The sequence below is a fragment of the Tasmannia lanceolata genome, unplaced genomic scaffold, assembly GCF_043159265.1.
Source record: "Tasmannia lanceolata isolate RefF3 unplaced genomic scaffold, GAP_Taslan_0.1 ptg000037l, whole genome shotgun sequence".
In the NCBI taxonomy this organism is placed as follows: domain Eukaryota; kingdom Viridiplantae; phylum Streptophyta; class Magnoliopsida; order Canellales; family Winteraceae; genus Tasmannia; species Tasmannia lanceolata.
The window spans coordinates 58356279-58375693 of NW_027518714.1; the positions used below are offsets into that span (position 1 = coordinate 58356279).

A 19415-nucleotide genomic window follows, 5' to 3' on the forward strand; every position below is an offset into this window, starting at 1 on the left:
TTCTTGCCACTACTACAAGCGCATAACTGCATAAGCTCAATAATTTTCTTCTAAGCGCTCTTTGGAGAAAGGTTTTCTTGCCCCACTACTACAAGCTCATAAGCTCAATAATTTTCTTCTAAGCTGTGTACGGAAGAAACATGATAGGGTTCAAAAAAGGGTGGCAGAAACTTCATTGGATTTGTTTGATGAGCAATATAGTATGGTGGGATGTGCATAACTTCATATTCCCAAATCCAAGGGTTCCATTTTTGAACAGCCCTGAGGCAAAATTATTCCTCTCTAATTATAAGATAAAATTACATTTACACCCCCTCTAGTTTCTTACACATCCACTTTCACCCCTGTAGTTTAAAACGTGACAAATACACCCCCGTAGTTTCAATTTGTATAAGGTAGGCCCCCTCAGTTGATGGTTCGTCCACAGATTGAAGGGTTAGGATATTCTGATGGAGCTGATTTTTTGGGAACACCCTATCTATGTCAGGGCCCATCAAATGAACGCTTTGGATAATCCAAATAATGTGGGCCCATACCCGAATTCAAACACTACCAAAAACACAGTGGGCCCACATTGTTTGGATGATCCAAAGCGTTCATTTGACGGGCCCTGACATAGATAGGGTGTGCCCAAAAAATCAGCTCCATCGGATTATCCTAACCCTTCAATCTATGGACAAACCGTCAACTGAGGGGGCCTACCTTATACAAATTGAAACTACAGGGGTGTATTTGTCACGTTTTAAACTAAATGAGTAGAAGTGGATGTGTCAAAAACTAGAGGGGGTGTAAATGTAATTTTCCCAAGATTTTTTGCAAGTTCAATGTCATACTTTTGGGGAGTGATAAATCGACTCCCAAATATCTTAAATCGGCTCCCCATGTGTCTTTCGTTATAAACGAAAGACACATGGGAGCCGATTTAAACGAAAGACACATGGGGAGCCGATTTAAGATATTTGGGAGTCGATTTATCACTGCCCCATACTTTTTTGTTATTATTTTAATTAGACCACTGCTAGGGGAATCGGTTTTATGACTAGCTAGTTTCTTTTTTCCTATGGGCTGATAGGGAAAGGTATGAAACCACTGGTTTAATTTTTTAGAAGGAAGCTTCAATTTCCCATGGTTTTGCTTTTTGATTGAAATCAAGCTTTCTCCTACAGTCCGTTTAAATGAGATGCACGCATCTCGAATCAACACGAGGTTTTGAAGTAAAACAAAAGATATGGACGTTGGGTACTGTTTAAAACTTAGGGAATATTTGGCAACCATAAAAAAATCATGTGTTGAGGTCGGTGTCTTGAATTAAATCCGGTTGGGTCCAAAATATTGGGTGCGACCCGGATAAGGCCGCTTGGCCCGGCCCGTTTTTAAGTGATTTCGGCCCGATAAGAGCAAGTTTAGGCCCGCCTTATAAAAGGGGGTTTTAGGTCTATTTTCGTAGTCTTGTTCTTAGAAGAGGATTGGGAGCTAGAAAGGGGTAAAGGGTGTGCTAGGGTTTCTCAAATGGGTTACGGTGAAAGACAAGGATCTTCTCTTGTAATCTCTTGTTCTTATAGTGGATTTTCTCGTCGCCTCTACCGTAGACGTACGTAGGCTTTGCCGAACCACGTAAATCTTTGTGTCTTTACGCGTTTTGCTTGTGTTTGTTCTTTCGTTTTGCTTTGCCATTTTGCTTGTGTTTGTTCTTTCATTTTACTTCATAACCTCCTGAATTGAGATGCATACATACATCTCAATTCAAGAGGTTAAGAAGTAAAACAAAAAGAAATGGGCGTTGGGTACTATTTAAAACTTAGGGAATAATTGGCAACCATAAAAAAATCATGTGTTGAGTTCGGTGTCTTGAATTAAATCCGGCTGGGTCCAAAATATTGGGTGCGACCCGGATAAGGCTGCTTGGCCCGGCCTGTTTTTAAGTGATTTCGGCCCGATAAGAGCAAATTTAGGCCCGCCTTATAAAAAGGGGTTTTAGGGCTATTTTCGTAGTCTTGTTCTTAGAAAAGGATTGGGAGCTAGAAAGGAGTAAAGGGTGTGCTAGGGTTTCTCAAGTAGGTTTCGGTGAAAGACGGTGATCTTCTCTTGTAATCTCTTGTTCTTATAGTGGATTTTCTTGTCGCCTCTACCGTAGACGTACGTAGGCTTTGCCGAACCACGTAAATCTTTGTATGTTTGTGTGTTTTGGTAAGTTTCCGGAACGGTTCTACATCACTTGTGATGAGTTGCACAAAATTGATTTGTTAGGTTTCCTGCGCCAGTTCTAAAACCGGTTTTCCTAGCATTACTCTTTTCTTTTCACTGTTTACCAACCCCATGCCATGCTCTCCTCACGACCTCACTCAACACGCCCTCAATCTTTCTCTATCATCTCTTTGCTCCCCTCTTATACTACGTTAACAAATATTCCATAAATTTTTGTTCATGGTTACCAAACATGCTCGTAGTAAATTATTGATTTGCTTGAGTCGAGTCAGTTTTAGTTTAGAAAGTAAATGAAATGCTCCTTTAACTCGCCGTGATTTAATGAAAAATCGATAGCGTCCATCATTGACTCGTTCAAGCTGACTCTTTTAGTCATTGTAGACTCATGCACTCTTTTAGCCATTGTACCCACAACCATATCTGCTGGTACCACATGATAGCACCCACAATGAAGTATATGGAGAGAAGTTTCTATTTGAGCATTCTTTTCAATAGAAGAAACTTCTATAGCTGAATAGCATTAGGATATTTCTAGGGAAATGATTTCAGCACTCCAACTTTTGTCGTGTAGTATTTAAAGAGTTGTCAGAGGAATATTACGGTTCTCAAAAAGCTCTAAAAGCCCTTAAATACTACACGACAAACGTGTGGAGCGCATGTTTACCAAAACATTGGAGCGCAGAAATCATTTCCCTATTTCTAGTATGTTGGAGTTTTTAGTTAACAGCTCTCACACTTAAGGGTGCAACTTGGGTCGGGTCAGGTCAGGTCAGGTCGGGTTGAGCTTTGGCTAAAAAATGAATGGGATTTAACCCGAATCTGATGTCTTTATGCTAAATTCTCAACTCAGATTCGCAAAAATCAAACAGTGTTGCACCCATGCTTAGTCTCTTAGAAAGTCTCACTAATGCACCACGTTGTGGAATTGAGAAGTAAACAATAGATCATACAAAACACTGTAGAGGCCGTTGTCAAGTCATATGTCATGAACAAGAGGAAGGAGAAACTCTGAAATCCTCACTCTCCACATATTAATGTTTTATGAGGAATGCTCATAAACTAAAGGGTAAGGCTCCCGTCATATGCCCGCATGGACCGATCAGTGATATGTTTGATGAGCAATCTAGATCATTGGCACATGGATCCCACTTTGGAAGGGCCTTGGTTCAAAATTACTCGTCAATAATTTTTCCTAATTTCCCTTCCAAAAGTGGAGCCTACATGTGGAAGGTTCAGATCAGAGATCAATAAACTAACCGTCTACGTAAAATGCATTGTATGCATCATGAAGGGCTTATTACATGCTATTATTATTTCATCTAACATGTTTTAGTCTTAGTTCTATAGAAAATATGATGGGGAATGCTATTTTCACTGCCTATCCAAGCATTTACAACCCCTCTTGATTGTCTTTTCCTTAAAAATGATCTCATTTATAAGAAAAGAACAACCAAATTAACTGAGGTAGGAACTCAATTATTTTAAAAGAAAAGAGAAAAATGAAAAGGCTTTCTACCTTCATCATTGAGTAATTTATGTGGAGGCACCATCAAATAGAAGTTTTCCACCATAATTACTTGAGAGATGAAACATATACATAAGCTATTAAGCACCATCAGAAGATGGAGTACATCTAGTACCTTCAAGATCATGTATTTTCCTTCAAATAAAAGTGTTTAATCTATGTTTGTAATGCTTTTGAGAATTGATCTGCACTCCCTTCTCTTAATAATAGCATTCCACTTATCTACTTTGACACCACCAGAGGCAAAAGGTCTATCTCCTCCACTATGCAAGATATGCATCATTCGTGCATGTGTAAGAATAGTTTGCATAAATCTTCTTCATTTTAAATCGATTTGGGAAGTTTCTCCACCCTAACAATTGGTATCAGAGCTTCGTCGGTATTTCTAGTAACAAATATGTCTATTATAACAATTGGATCATTCGCTCAGGGCCTTCGTATCACATGACATGCGACAGGGTGAACTTCCAAGTTCTGTAGGAAAGTGGATTGAGATGTGACTTTTACATTAACGCAATTGATGATGCCAAAGAGGAGGATATTTTTTACTATTGAGTTCTTTATTCATAAAACCACACTAATTATGCTTTAGGATCCAATTTGGATTCAAAGTTAATAACTTTATGAAGAATATTGACTGCAAATTCTTAGAAACCTAGGTTAAAATGAGATGCATGAATGTCAATCAACACAAGGTTACAAAGAAGATTCAATGATATGGACATCTCGAGTTGAATGAAATACTGCTTTGACTCACCCAAATCCATCATTGAGTCCATTTGTTCGTTTTTGCAAGCATCCTAAGTAATTAAAATGCATACATTTCATTTTTGCAAGCATCCTAACTAAAAAAAAACGCGTACATTCAGTTGGAAAGAGTATAGCTATTCCGCAAAACCCGGTCATTCTCATCGGAAACAAGTGAAAATACTAAGGCCCTGTTTGGACAGCAGGGAAAAAATTTCTCTTGGAAAAAAAACTCTCCACATTTTAGAGGGAAATGACATAGTTATGACCAAGGTTTTAAATTTTATATGACAGAGAACTACTATGTCACCTTACTGACATAGAATAAATCTATGATCAACGCTCTGATACCAAATGATGTAGGACAAACAACTATATATGCCCAGATACCAAATTATGATGAAACTTATAATAGAAATTAAATTCAATCCATGCAAGAAAGAGAGAGAAAAAAAGTGCATGAAATGAAATCTACCTACTTCCAATTCTTTTTTATTATTATTATTATGTAAAATGATTAGCCCCAACAGGCCAAGATAACAGTAATAAAACCCATTAAAGCCAAATGAAGGATAAAATAACAACCTGGAGTTGCGTTCGAGTGGCTTGACCAGCTGAGTGGGCGCGTCGTAGTCAGGGATATTAAGCCAGAGGCCAAGAGATACTGCTGAAGGGACTCCTTCTCTGAAACTGAAAGGGTAACCTCTAACAAAATCCGCACCTTCTCGAAATGGATAGTACAGGGTATTGAAGAAAAATGGAGTTGATGGAGTCAGAAGATTGCTAATGTGCTGTGACAATGCATTGATCTCCTTCCCGCTCAAATCCTCAGCAACCTGAGTTTGCATTCAATTCAAAAAAAAGAGTTATCCGACTCGGCACCCAATTAATCATATCATCCGAGTCGACTCAGAATGATCCCAACTGTTTATCTTGTGGGCCCAACGTGGGAGAATTTCTTCAGCCTAACCCACTCGAGAATTGGGCCACGAGAATTGGGCCAACTTTGGATGGGCTATACTATACAACTAGTTCAAAAAGAATTACACATATCAAACAATCCTAACGATGGATTCAACAAACTTACGCCCATCGTCCATTGTGGGGCTAGTGCTCAGAATGATTCAACCGTCCGATCAATCCTCATTTATCCTGAAAAGCGATCCTAACCGTCTAAAAGCCAATAAGGCTAGCAAAATTTTGTTTCGACGGTGGGGATTGTCTACAACAGTGCAGATGAATTAAGGTAATCTACTGTCATTTCCCTCTACAACAGCCCATAAAATCCAGCTTGGACCCAACACTCAAAAGTCAAAAACTCAAAAGATCTAGCATCAATGTTAAAGAAGGGAAATGATATATGCGCCCTTTTTCTTACTTGGGCCACCTCCTAGTAGTGTAAAAGGGTAAACAAAAATATATTAGAAGAGGGGCCCAGCCCAGTGAAGAAAAGAATTCAAGAAGCATCTCCAAGGTGGACCCCACTGTGAATAAATACACCCAATGATCTAGCATCAATAGAAAGGGTTTTCACTTTACAATGAACACGGGTGCACCTATCAAAAGGAACAAGAAATAAAAATGGCATATCACAGTCTCACCTAGGAAGAAGAAGAAAGACAGTCTATCCCTTGAAACTACAATAAAATAAGAGAAAAAATCAACTGAAATTTTATTGAACCAAGGATTGATTTTACATACACAAGTCCATATTTATATTTATAGAAAACAAATACTTCTCCTATTCAAACTCTATCTTTAATCCAAGTAGGCTTAGGATAAACTCGATCTATAGAGGTTTAGGTTCAACCCTCAAACATTCATATCGGAGGGTTAAGATTAACCTATGTAAATGATTTTTGGGGCACAACCTATTTAGGCTGTGGCCTATAAAGTGAGGAGTGCCCTCAGCAAAATCTAGTAGTGCTGAAAACATTTCCCTTCCTAAATTACATCACTTTTATAGTGGTTAATACAGCTAACTAGCCAATCTCTAACAACTTTTTACTAGATTTTCAATTTCTTGATCACTTTTGCAAATAACTTGCACCCTGAAATCACACTTTCGGTCTTTTTTTGAAAGATAACGACTTTATTACTACAAACCATAAACAAAAAGAGGAAGAGCCGCTAAGAACAAGGCGTCCTAATCAACTAATATGGTGCAATCTAGTTGATCTTGTAAGCACAAAATAACAAATGATGAAAACGAAATGATATTCATGGGTATGTTATTCCTACACTGTTCCATAATAATTATATCACATTACATAATCCTTTTAATTACCCAAAAATAATCATGAAATCAAAATTATAATAAAAAAAACTAGTACAAATACTGCATTTTACGACATATTGTCTAACAAAAGCAGAAGACTGGTATGGCTGTATTGATAGTATGTAATGGAGCGTCTCCCACCATGAATGGCAGAAACCAAGCCATAATGTAATGGAGCTCCTGTTCCTTGTAGTTACAACTTCATGACTTAAATGGAACAGAGCTCTGCCATAATATGTAGAAACTATATATGCATTAGGAGAACCAGTTCTGGTAAGCAAGTAGAGCTCTACTCGGAACTAATTCTGGTAGGGAAGTAGAGCTTCCACTTATCCTCATCTTTTGAAGATAAAAAGAGTTCATGAAGGATTGAAATTATATGGGATAGAACTTACCAGAAAAAGATCTTATCTCACTCTGCAATTAAACACCCCAAGGAGATGAGCAGCGAAAATTTACTCAGCACAACCACCTGTAGCTATGCATAATCAGGGTGCCACCCTTGATTTTTTATCCAAAAACAGTCTATAAGAGCGTACACCATGTACTTATGCCTAATGATGCATATCTTTCAACCATAAAAACTGCACATTATTGGATGTTAGGATCAGATGATCTGCTTGATTTGGGGGTCATAAGAGATCCAAAGCAAAGCCTATCAAGTGGACGGTTCAGATCAGTCAAAGTTGGGACCCATATGCCGGCTGTATTACAATGAGGCCGTGCCCCACTTAGTTATTCATCTCACATGTGTAACGTGGTTAGGACCATTGATTTTGGGTACAACAGTGGATGAGCCATAACCCAAAAAAAAAAAAAAACCATCGATCGAGCAAAGTCTCGGCCCACCTGATCCGATCATGATTCCTCACAATATACACAGTGATCCACTTCACACTGTAGCTCGGCGGAGCTGTAGTACAGCCGTCAGATGAAAATTTTGCTCTCATGTTTCTATTTTCTTTTTCATTTCTTCTCATTTGGTGACAGCTCTCTATCAAGCTTGACTGAGGTGGGGCATGATTTCATCTCCACCATTAAATTGATCGATGGGCCCAATGATCTGAACCGTCCACTTGGTGGGTCCCACAAGAGACAGGCCACCGTCTGAAAATTACACATCACAGATCTTGATTGTTGATGTGTAGGTATTAGAGAGCTGTAGTTAAGGAAACTGTAACCTTGAGAAGATTCAGAACATAAGGACAATCAATTGAAAAGGAAATTTTAAATTTATTAATCACTAGTGTAATTCACACGAACAAGTCAAACATATTTTGTCTATAAAAAATGTAATGCAGTTGTAATCACATGAAAGAACGCATGCGGGGCTTTACCAGAGAGTGGGCCCCGTCAACAAAAATGGTGGTTCCTGTCATGTAGCGAGATTCGTCGCTCACCAAGTACAGAACCATCGAACCCAGATCATTTTTCACATCGAGCCATCTATGCATTGGCATCACATCCTTTGTAGACCTCTCCGCCTTCTCTTTACCCACTGTCAATGGAAACTCATCATGCAGGTGCAAACCGCGGGCGATGGCATTAACCCTTATCTGGTATTTTCCAATCTCCATAGCAGACATCTGAAAATTGCCTCATTAGGTATAAATTGAGATAATGCAGTGAAAAAACAGAAAGTAATATAGAACCAGAATGAAGTTAGTTATCAGGTTCACTTTCTTAACAGATATTTGCAGCATAAAACTCAGTGGCAAAATAGCAACCACATGAATTTAGCAGGATGGGCGTACTTGATTTAGAAGGGCATTATACATACATACATACATACATACATCGCTTAGATAAGCTATCTGAGGTATCACACACACACAGACACACACACACACACACACATGTGTGGGAAATGATTTCAACAAAACATGTTTTGATACATGACGCTCATGTTTCTTGTCTTTTATATTTAAAGAGCTGTAAAAGGGTTTTTATGGTCCCCAAAAAGCACTTACGTCACAATTAAATGCTAAAAGACAAGATACATGAGCGCATGTATCAAAATATAGTTGTGCTGAAATCATTTCCCTATGTGTGTGTGTGTGTGTGTGTGTGTGTGTGTGTGTGTGTGTGTTTATATGTAAGTGATGTATATGTATATATACATACATACATACATACATACATATGTGTGTGTGTCTCTATATATGGGACAACTGTTTCTGCGCTCAAGCACAGATAGCTTATATGCGCTGCCCATTAAAAAATCATCTGGGCCAACATTTTTTAGATGATCCAAAGCATTCATTTGGATGGTCCAAAGATAGATAGGGTGTGCACAAAAAATCAGCTCCATAGGATCATCCTAACCCTTCCATTTGTGGAGGTTAGAATGGACAGATATAAAAATAACACAAGTCATTCATAACAGCTGCAGATTCACTTTCACAATCACATCACTTGGTAAAGATAATAAGTCTACCTGTTGAATAAAACCTAGCATTGGATGCTGATGAAGAGCTAAACCAATAGAGGATTCCAAACCTAGAAACAATATACTATAGGTGAAATTCTAGAACTGAAGTTCTGCGTCCAATTAGGCCATGTTTGGCAGCCATGAATTTTTTTTCCATGTAATATTAGTCTACCAATTGGAGAGAGAGAGAGAGAGAGAGTTGAGTTTCCATGATTGAGGAGAGGGTGAGAAGTGGCTGAAAAACAGGGAAAAGAAAAACTCTAATCAAAAGAGAGTTTTTGTTTGCCTTATTTTTCTTCCATTTCACACCATATCCTTACTCATGCCCTATCAATTCTATCCCTCTCCCACTCGCCCTGCCCTTCTCTCAATACTTGGTAAGCTAATATTCCATGAAAAAACATTTCATCGTTGCCAAGCATGGCCTTAGAAGTTGAGCAGAACCAGGAAAGATAGCAGAGTTTGCGACAAGTAGGATAGAAAATTGAGTTTGGGCAAGTAGCCTACATAAGTGAAGGACGGCAATTACTGGCACAAAGGGGAATAGATGGCGGAGAAAACTGGGAAGTATATAACCGATATGACTACAAGGATTTGTATGAAGCTAGAAGATCTTTAAGCTTACAACAGCTTTTACCTCTGTAGCGAAAGGAAAAGATTCAAGAGCCTTATGACTTTAGAAAGAGAGTGGTAATGGGTTGAAAAATAATTGGGACTGGCAAAAAAGGCTTTAATCGCCCTACCGTTCCAAACTCTGAAAAGCAATAAGCAATATTTTGTATCAAACTGGGTGGCCCGCCAAACAGCTCTCATAAATCAGATTAACTTGGTTCCCGAAGCTATGAAGCTATTGTACTCGAGGTAACAAAGAAATAGGGTAAACCTAGAAACTGAGATATGACTCCCCATACCAATACATTAAAAAAATTGGAAAGAAAGGGAATGATCAATGTATCCCATATCATACTCCAGAGCTGCATAGTTTATACTGTACATTAGGCAATTGGCACCAACATGATTAACCTAACCATCCATGTGGTGGAGCTTTGCCTTGGGGACTCCCTGCCGAAAATTATTTCTGACCAGGCAATGCTATCTGTATGAATAAGATCCACCAAATGCGATGAAAAATATGTTCATGCAACACCCAGATTTGACGGCCAAAATGCCACCTAACACATGGTTAGGATGGTTGATTTTAGGCCATCCTAACCACACAAAGTCTATGATCTATGGGCAGTTATGGGTGGGTTCGTTGGGTCTCATCTCATGTGGGACAGACACAACCCTTATTTCACCAGAGACAACTGAAAAACACCGACAGTGAAGTCGGTCTAAATATATTTTGCTATAATACGAAAATACCTCTCACGTTTTTTACTGAAATACTAAATATGAGCGTATTTTTGGTGTATAACAGCCAATATAAAAAGGGAAATGATAAATTCGCCCCCCTTACTCCTTCCACCGGCTACCTATGTCATCCCCTCCTCACATGCTATCCTTTAGTAAATTGTTGGGGACAGGCAGGAGATGAGCTTTGGCATGACAGCCTCATCTCTCGGGTTGACAAACTGTTTGTCGCTCATTCTCCCTTATTTGTTTCTCAAGGTGTGGCTGACCACAAAAATAGTCTATGATATATGGACGCAGACAAGGGTGTCATAGATCGGACAAGAGTGTCACATGTTGACATGGACACGGAGTGTAGAACATGGCAACCCCCCAAAATCTGAAACAGTGACACAACTAGAGATGGGGGCATCCACTTGCAGTCCATCAATTGTTTAATTAGAAGAAGAAATTTAAATTTTATATTGGAATATAAGAAAGAGAAAAAAAATATAACACGGTTCTATAAAAGAGCAAAGAATCAAACATGCAATTAAAGAAGATATATTTATCCCTCTCAAAAAATAAAAAAAGATATATTTATCACCATTCAAAAAAAAAAAAAACAAGAAGAAGATATATTTCTATAATATAGTGCAATCACATGAAAGGAAAAAATAACAAATACGAAGTTTACGAATTAGTGTACCTCTTTTTTTTCATTAATAGAGTTGCTGAGCAGCAAAAAAACAAAAATGTAATGTTGTCCTTTAAAAGAAGAAATAGCGAAATCTACGGACCAGAAAAGAAAAGGGGAAAATATATAGATTGGAACAGTCTATTGAAGAAGAAGAGAATAAAAAGAAAAAGAAGGGAAAATAACTATGAGCGGGGGGGGGGGGGGGGGGGGGGGGGAGTAAATCAGTCACTTAAACAAGAATAAGAAGAAAGAGCAAAGAAAAAAGGGGGGAAATAAAACTCCAATAGAGGAGACATATAAAAAAAAGAAAGAATGGGAAAAATTCAAAAAAAAAAAGGGTCAAAAAAATAAAAGCAGTTCATTAGTGGACAAAGAAGAACAAAACAATGAAAGAAAGTATTGGAAGAAGAAAACTAAAATGCATAGAAATCTATCTAAACAGCTTCAAGCAGCAGCAAGGTCCCATCACAAAGAGCTTCAAGCAGCAATCTCGTACAGATTCCTCAACACCCGCAACCAAACTAAACTAGGTCCAGGTAAAGTATTTTTTTAACCCGGCATTTAGCCAGGGACACGGGGAGGCACCTTAAATTTATTGATGAGAAAACCAAAGATACAAAGCAGAGGCAACTAGGAACATCCTTCCAATGTTTAAGATACATAGCGGAGGCCTCTGGCCTATACATACTAATACACTTAATCCCTCCCTTTCATAGCAATGTTTAAGATACCCAAACGGTCACACCTTCCGTCTTCTCTTGCATGTTAGGGACATCCTTCCGCTGGTAATATAGCTTGTTGTATTTGTTCTTGCATGCTGCATTACCAAGTGCATCAGCTGTTATGTTCCCCTCTCTATATTAGTGAATGAATGCAGGGGATAGTTTTCCAATGAGCTTCAAAATTTCATGCCAAAGGTACACAAGTGTCCAAGGGACTTCATCCTTTTCTTTAGAAAAATCTATAAGCACATTTCAATCGGATTCTACCTCCACTCTTCCAAGATTCGGATCAACCCATCAAGGAAGAATTGGCATTCCACATGCATGTTAGTGTCCCCTTCCATAGTAGTGCGAAAATGCTAACACAATGTTGCATTTCCACCGTGAATGATACACATGCCACCTGATGTCCTGGGGTTGCCCTTAGAGCCTTAGAGGCTCCATCAATATTAATTTTAGAGTTCATCATGCGGGTCCAATCCATCGATATCGACTCACTGGTTTCCATGTTGGCAGGAAATTTTGGCTTAACTTTATGCATTAAGCTTCTGATCCATTCCATAACCAAGCTGATTATTCGGTGAACAGAATTATACTTACCTTCCATTCGTCTGCTGCATTGTTCCATCCACATTTCCCAACTGATCAACATAGTTGTAATTATTTTATTTTATTTCTTTTGAAAGATAACAGAAATTTTATTCGGAATAATATGCAGCATATAATGCGCGGGGACAAGCTGTTCCCCAAACATCCCGATAGGATTACATTCTTAAGGAAATGGAGACAGCACACTGGTATAACTAATGGTAATCGCCAAAACCAAATTCATGAATTGGTGGCAATGACCTACACATTTTACTTTCTCAACCAATTTTAAAAGGTCACCGGAAATGACGTAGATCCAATCAAGGGCCCTTTTCCGGCACTTTATGCAAGGATGCCATTGCATCTATCATTCCTCATATATTAATTAGCCTCATCAATAGCTAATTGCATGGGCATATAGTAGTTGTTTTAAGTAGTAAAATACACATTTTTGTTAAATTTGGTTGATGTGATAGTTTCTTATATTATATTACACATTTCCTATTTTTTGAATATTTTCCTATTAAAAATCCATTGATTGTGACATTTTTTCAGAATGGAACAAAGGAGCATTCCAATCCTTGAGCAAAATGAAACTCCCACAAGAAAGGAATCGATAACTAGGCTCCCAAGAGATTTCTAGGAATTCTAATTGGAGACATTCATTCACCAATTTGTGATCATTCTTAGGAAATTCAATAGTGGTTTGGATATTCAATAAGGATTGATAGGATATCAAGACAGAGATTTCATAGTATATTGATATGCCCAAATGTTGACCAAAAACAACAGAAATTTAAAACAACAAAAAATGAAGTGGCACATGCAACAGGCGCCTCAAGTGATTTACATCAAACTCAAATTGTCGAGTCTGAGTTCATGTGATTGCAGCGAAACTTCGGATAGACTTCAGAAATTTTCCAACTTGTTACTATGATTAGGTATTTAGGAGCAACAGAAATTAAAAGAATACAAAAAAAATGAACATTTGCATCTTACATGAACTGTAACAGGCGACTCAGGCGATTCACATCAAACTCAAATTCTCAAGTCTGAGTTCATGTGATTGCAGCGAAAATTAGGATACAATTCAGAAATCTTCCTACTTATTACTATGATCCGGTATTTAGGAGCATTTTCACCACTGTCCCCCTAGCCCAAGACCTAACTATCTACAACAATATTTATTCGGTAACTTGTCTGTCACATTAATCAATCTCCATGACCATTTCAACTTTAGAGAAGAAAGCTTGCTTGGATCCCTTCAAGATCCTTCTAGCAAGATCTCCTTTGAGTATATAGACCTTCCCACACCGACAACTCTGTTTGATTGTTCACATTTGGAAGCAGAATCAGACCATATTAAAGTGATTTTGCACTCCAACCAGGAATTTTGAAAGATGACACAAAATAAATAGGGAGTAATGATAGGTTTTGCTAAATAAGAGTAGCATGTACGTTTCTAGTCACAGGAAGATACAACGAAACTGTAACAACATGAACTGTGCCTCTATAGATCTCATAAATACACCAAAGATTTTTCTAATGTCTACAAAAATCCAAGGTAGGGCGTGGCCACGTGGGAACACTCCCCAACTTCAAACCCAGTTGTTAAAGACCCCAAGTAAAAGAATAGAACCATCCACATAAGGCATGAAACTAGACTGACATTTTGGCCCAATCCAAAGCCCAATATCAACTGAGACTCGCAACCTAAAAACATTGTTTACAAATATACATAATTTTATATCATAATACAAATGGTGGCAGTCTAATGGAAATAGTTATAATGGATTAGTTAAATATTCATATGGGTGACACGGCATGTTCTTTATTATATGGCATTTACATACCAATGGAGAGTAAACAAGAAAAAAACAAATTCCCTAGAAATGAACCAACGAAGCCTACCTATACAAATGGGATGGTAATTTGTGATCCATACACTTTTCTTATAGGTAAGCTGGGATTGAACCCATAAACTCAAGATTAGGCATTAAGAACCTTCCAATTGAGTTATGGACACAACCTCCGTTTTGGTGTTGCAAGTTTTTGGTGTGGAGACCACCAGGGAAGCCTGTGTTCTCTCTAGGGGGCTTAGTAACCCCGGGTGCAACAGGTTTTAACCTAGTTTTTTCTTACAACTATACAAATCTTACCAACTGTGCAAGTATGAATTTGTTTATATGATCCATAACCATAAATAGTCATAGATTCATAGATATGGGGGCAAAATTGGCCAAGTCTACCAAACAATAGATGCCAATTTTCTTCAACAGTGAGGAAACCCAGGTTTTACTCTGACATCAATAGAGGCACATCATCCCAAAGTATCTAATCAGTTATCTCCAAGAGAACCTCACATAATCGAGTAGCATCATAAAGCCACGTATCCTAATATTTCAACCAAGGAAAGAGACCTTCCCAATGTCGCTGCAAGCATCCAAATCGTTGACCTACTGAAGTGTGCTCATGCATTAGAAATTTAAATATCAAAGGACATTTGTACCAGCTAAATCGACTGGAAACTGAAATTCCAGCAACTGTGTAATAGTTCCCTCTGGAATCAACACTCAATTGACAAGTATCAAGGCAGAGAAAAAAAAAACAAACCACAGTTTCAGTAGATGCCTGTCACAATGATCATGATCTCAGACTGAAGTTTAAATTTTGTAGTTCCAGTTACAAACCTGGAGAGATAATCCCAAATCCTTAATTCACAATGAGAAGAAACTCCCAGGTCATATAATAATTTCTGCAAAATCAGTCAATACTCTGAAAAAAGCGTACTTTGGACGATTGCGGATAATTAGGCTGAAGAGTCATGTACTTGATATCATTTGGTTTGACCCTTCCTTTTTCGTTTTATATTAAATAGAATCTAATAATATTGATACATTATTGCGAAACATCTAATTACTCCAAAAGCTTAAGCTGTTTGAGATGGAGTTATTTAATCTTTTCTACTTTAACACTCCCCCTCAGGTGTGGCCCCTCTTTCGCATATACGTGGCACATGTGGCCCGTCTTTCGGGTTGGCCATTACATGTGGATTTTAATATCAAGGAGTTTTGAACTCAGGGCAATTGCTCCAACACCATGTGAAACAACCAATTACTCCAGAAGCTTGAGCTGTTGGAGATGGCGTTATTTAATCTTTTCTACTTTAACAATTATGAAAACTCAAAAGTAAACTAAGCATGGCCAAACTATCTATCAAATCTCTAACAGGAACTATATGTTAAAACTTTATATACAGAGCATACATAAGTCATCAAGTACATTGCATCATCGGTCAAAAATGCAATCTGAAAGAAGAAGGGGAAAATCCACATACCCTCACTAACTGCCCTACTCCAGCCAAACATGAACCATATGCAGCAGCTCCAGGGTAGATCCCTCTTTCTGCACCGATGATTGAGGTCAGAAAAATGATGGAGCCTCCGGATTTGAAATCTCGCATTCTTTTACCCACAGCCTTCAAAAGAAACAATGCTGCCAGAAAATTAATGTTCACTATCTTTTTTAACTCATCTTCAGCCACATGGAGAGGATCTTGCAACTTCCCTGTTCCAAATCATCAGAAGCTACTGAGGTCACTCAACTTTTAACTAATATGAACACCAATGCAAAAAAAATAGTATATGCATATGGAGGATCCTTCAAAAATATTTCCATGAGTGCCTCCAATTAAGAGAAGAAAGTCTGATTTTTACAAAGGAGTGAAAGGACAGACCTTAAACCTTGACATCTTTCTAATACTAGTAGCAAGAATTTTAAGCATGTTTGGTGCAGGGTAATCAACAGATTCAGGATATCATGGGTATTCCCGTCGAGACTGAGTAATATGCTGGAAAGTTGTTTTCTTATGCCATGGCGGAGGAAAGGCAAAACTCTTTGGGGAGTGGTGCTTCTAGCTTCTATTTGGGTTCTCTGTAAGGAAATGAACACTCGGGTGTCTAAGGGCTCGGTTAAAAAATCACAATTTATTGTTATCAAGGTGATTACCTTAACTATTTGTATCAGCCCATGACCTCTGGTACAGTTAGAGAGAAATCATCAATAGCAGTGAGCAAGTTGTGCCTTCATCTAGTGTGTGGCAAGCGCCTAAGTTGGGCAAGCTAAAGCCGAACTTCGACTGGTCGAGCATCGATAACCCTGTCCCCGCTGTCGTGGGAGCTCTCATTAGAGACGATAGAGGGGTGACGTCTCTAACCTTATCTGGCCCAACAGTGACGGCGAACTGAAATGAGGCAGAGATTAGAGTGTTCCTCCATGGGCTGAGGATAATTGACAGTGGTTCCTTAGCTAAACTGCTAGTTGAAGGGGATTCCCTAAACGTGATTATGTGGCTGAAGGGAAGTCTTTCTCAATTGGAGATTCGTGCACTGGATTGATGAGATCCAGGATCAAGTAGCAGGATCGTCCATCTCTTATCAGCATAGTAAAAGAGAGGCAAATTCTGAGACAGATTGGCTAGTCAGAGCCGGGGTTTCCAGGGAAAGGCTTGAGGTTTTTTTTACTTTCTCCTCCCTTAAGGGCTCTTCTCTTGTACGTTGATCTTTTTTCTCTTTTCTTCTTCTATTGACCTCCTCAGTCGCAGGGGTATTCCCCTTTTCTGATTAATTCAATCTTCACCATTTCAAAAAAAAAAAAAAAAAAAGGAATTTTAAGCATTAAAACAGAGTTATTGAATCGACTAAATCTTTTAATCGAATCCAGCAAGCGATATTGAATCGCTCCGCACAACCTGAAGTGGACACTGACTGTTTGAATCAATCCTCCCACTTGGACTTTTACCACAATCAAACTGGCTTTTCAATTTTATAAAGATCTACAGACATTTTCTTCTAAAATTTAAGTGCATACCATGGAAGCATGCTTGCATCCAAAGATCCAAAAATGCCCAGAATACTATCAGGTCAGGTGAAAATTAACAGGTCATCATTATATGGCATTCAAATCAGGATTATTTCCTGACAGAGGTGGTGATCAATTCTAGCAGCAAACCTTAAGTGACACAAAAATCCTTCTTCTTTCAGAGAAGGATTTTTTCAGAATTAAAATACATAACCCATATATGATTGTAACAAATTGGTCAACTTACTAACAGTAGGCAATAATCACTCCTGCATTAGTACATATAGAACTGAATTATAGGGTATACCTTCATAGGTATAGCAATTAACAAAAGCATCCAATGATCCCAGAAGTACCGACGCCTTATCGACTGCGGCATCAAAGATGGCCTCCTCCACTAATTCCAAATCCAATCCTATCACTTCAATTGGATTAATCCCCTTCAAAGAATCCATTATATTCGCCGCAACACTCCGAAGGCACGTTTCATCTCCCATCAAAACTAACCTAAACATTAAAAATTAAATTAAATAAAAACCAAACCCTATTAAAAAAGAAAAAAAAAAACAAGAACCATTGACCCCCACCAAAAATAATATACAAATAATACATGAATAATAAAAACAAATTAAATCCCCCAAATAACAAAGGAACAACCGAAGAACAGAGGCAGATTGGGAAATAACAAAAAAAAAAAAAAAAAAAAAAGCTGAAAAAGGCAGCTCGATGAAACCCACAAGAAGAAAGAAATAAAAAAAAACAAGTCAATGGAATAACGAATTGTACACCGAAAAATACAATGAAAAACAAACACAAATACCTGCAACCGCATTTTGCTAAGTGGTAAGCAATATTCCGTGAAACCTCATCGCCATTAGACGTTATCAGAACCCTCTTCCCAATAGTTTCCATACTGATAAAAAAAACCCAGGTAAGAATCAAGAACTAATCAACAAGAGCAATCTCAAATTAAAAAAGAAGAAAAAGAAGAAGAAACACAGAGTAGTAAATTAACCAGACCATTAGATATAGGGAACTGATATCATGGAGAGGGAGAGAGAGAGAGAGAGAGAGAGAGAGAGAAGAATATATGAGATTTCTAACCTCTGATGCAGACAAGTTTCAATCTTAAAGGGGAAATTTTTGTTTTAGTGGGGAGGATTTTGTGTGGGGCCCACGAAGATAGAAGTAATCAAGGGAGATGAAATTTTCGCCCCACTGTAATGCGCCCCCTTGGTACGTGATTTGACGTCAAGAATCGTTAAAGTCTGCCCCAATTCATTTTAAAAGTGGGGCGCATTATCCTACAGTGGGGACGAAGAAATCAGCTCCCGCAATGAAATATGAACTGGAACGGTCATCTCTATTTGAAGTATTTTTTGTACTTCGGTCTATCTGTCAATGTCAGTTTTTGGCCAGCTCGTGTCGCGTACGTAGGAACATTTGCAATTGGACGGCTAGGATCGTTCAGAATGATTTTCGATTAGATTTACTATGCGTGTTGTATGGTATCCAACAAATGGACGGGTGGCTATAAGAAGAATAACGATACGACCCAAAAAAAAACATAAGAGGGATTCCAAACAGAAGGGAGCCCTTGCAAAATAGAGGTGAAATGGCTCTCCCATTCCCATTGGCTTCACATCTGTTTTTTCAAGGCTCCTTCAGTTTAGACTTCCTCAAAAAACAAATAACTTCTCCTCACGTTAACAACAACTTTCTAGTGGGATATTTTATTTTATTTTTGGTTTTCTTAGCCTTTTGTAAAACTACTCCTCGCTGTGTGACATGGTATGTATGGATTTGTTCCATACAGAATTAGTAACAGATGAGGCAGTGACGAAGGAGCTGATCTGGCGAGTCCTGGTAGTCCGAATTAGCTAATTAACTGTGACATGCGCAAGGGAGCAACCTGTCAGAAAACCAACCCTGAGTCGTGCTCCGGACAGGTCCTTCGACACTCAAATTAGTAATGGGCACAGAAAGGGAGAAAAGATAATTTTAGGAATTCTCACTCTTGGGGATTC

General features: G+C 38.3%; 1 protein-coding gene across 8 annotated transcripts; it reads right to left on the reverse strand.

The window, feature by feature from the left end:
- Positions 1 to 7152: 7152 nt before the first annotated feature.
- On the reverse strand, positions 7153 to 19410 carry LOC143860738 (uncharacterized). 8 transcript variants are annotated; one of them, XM_077371548.1, is made up of 6 exons: positions 19203 to 19405; positions 18209 to 18301; positions 17696 to 17895; positions 15866 to 16095; positions 8093 to 8341; positions 7153 to 7227 (listed from the first exon to the last, which is right to left on the reverse strand). In XM_077371548.1, the coding sequence occupies exons 2-6, from the start codon at positions 18298 to 18300 to the stop codon at positions 7168 to 7170; spliced, it is 831 nt and encodes a 276-aa protein (XP_077227663.1). In that variant the 5' UTR covers position 18301; positions 19203 to 19405; the 3' UTR covers positions 7153 to 7167. The 8 variants fall into 8 exon arrangements, with proteins under 8 accessions (XP_077227663.1, XP_077227662.1, XP_077227661.1 ...); XM_077371547.1 differs by lacking the exon at positions 7153 to 7227 and adding an exon at positions 7667 to 7862 and having other exon boundaries at positions 19317 to 19410; XM_077371546.1 differs by lacking the exons at positions 7153 to 7227; positions 19203 to 19405 and adding exons at positions 7667 to 7862; positions 18493 to 19185.
- Between the last annotated feature and the right edge of the window lie 5 nt (positions 19411 to 19415).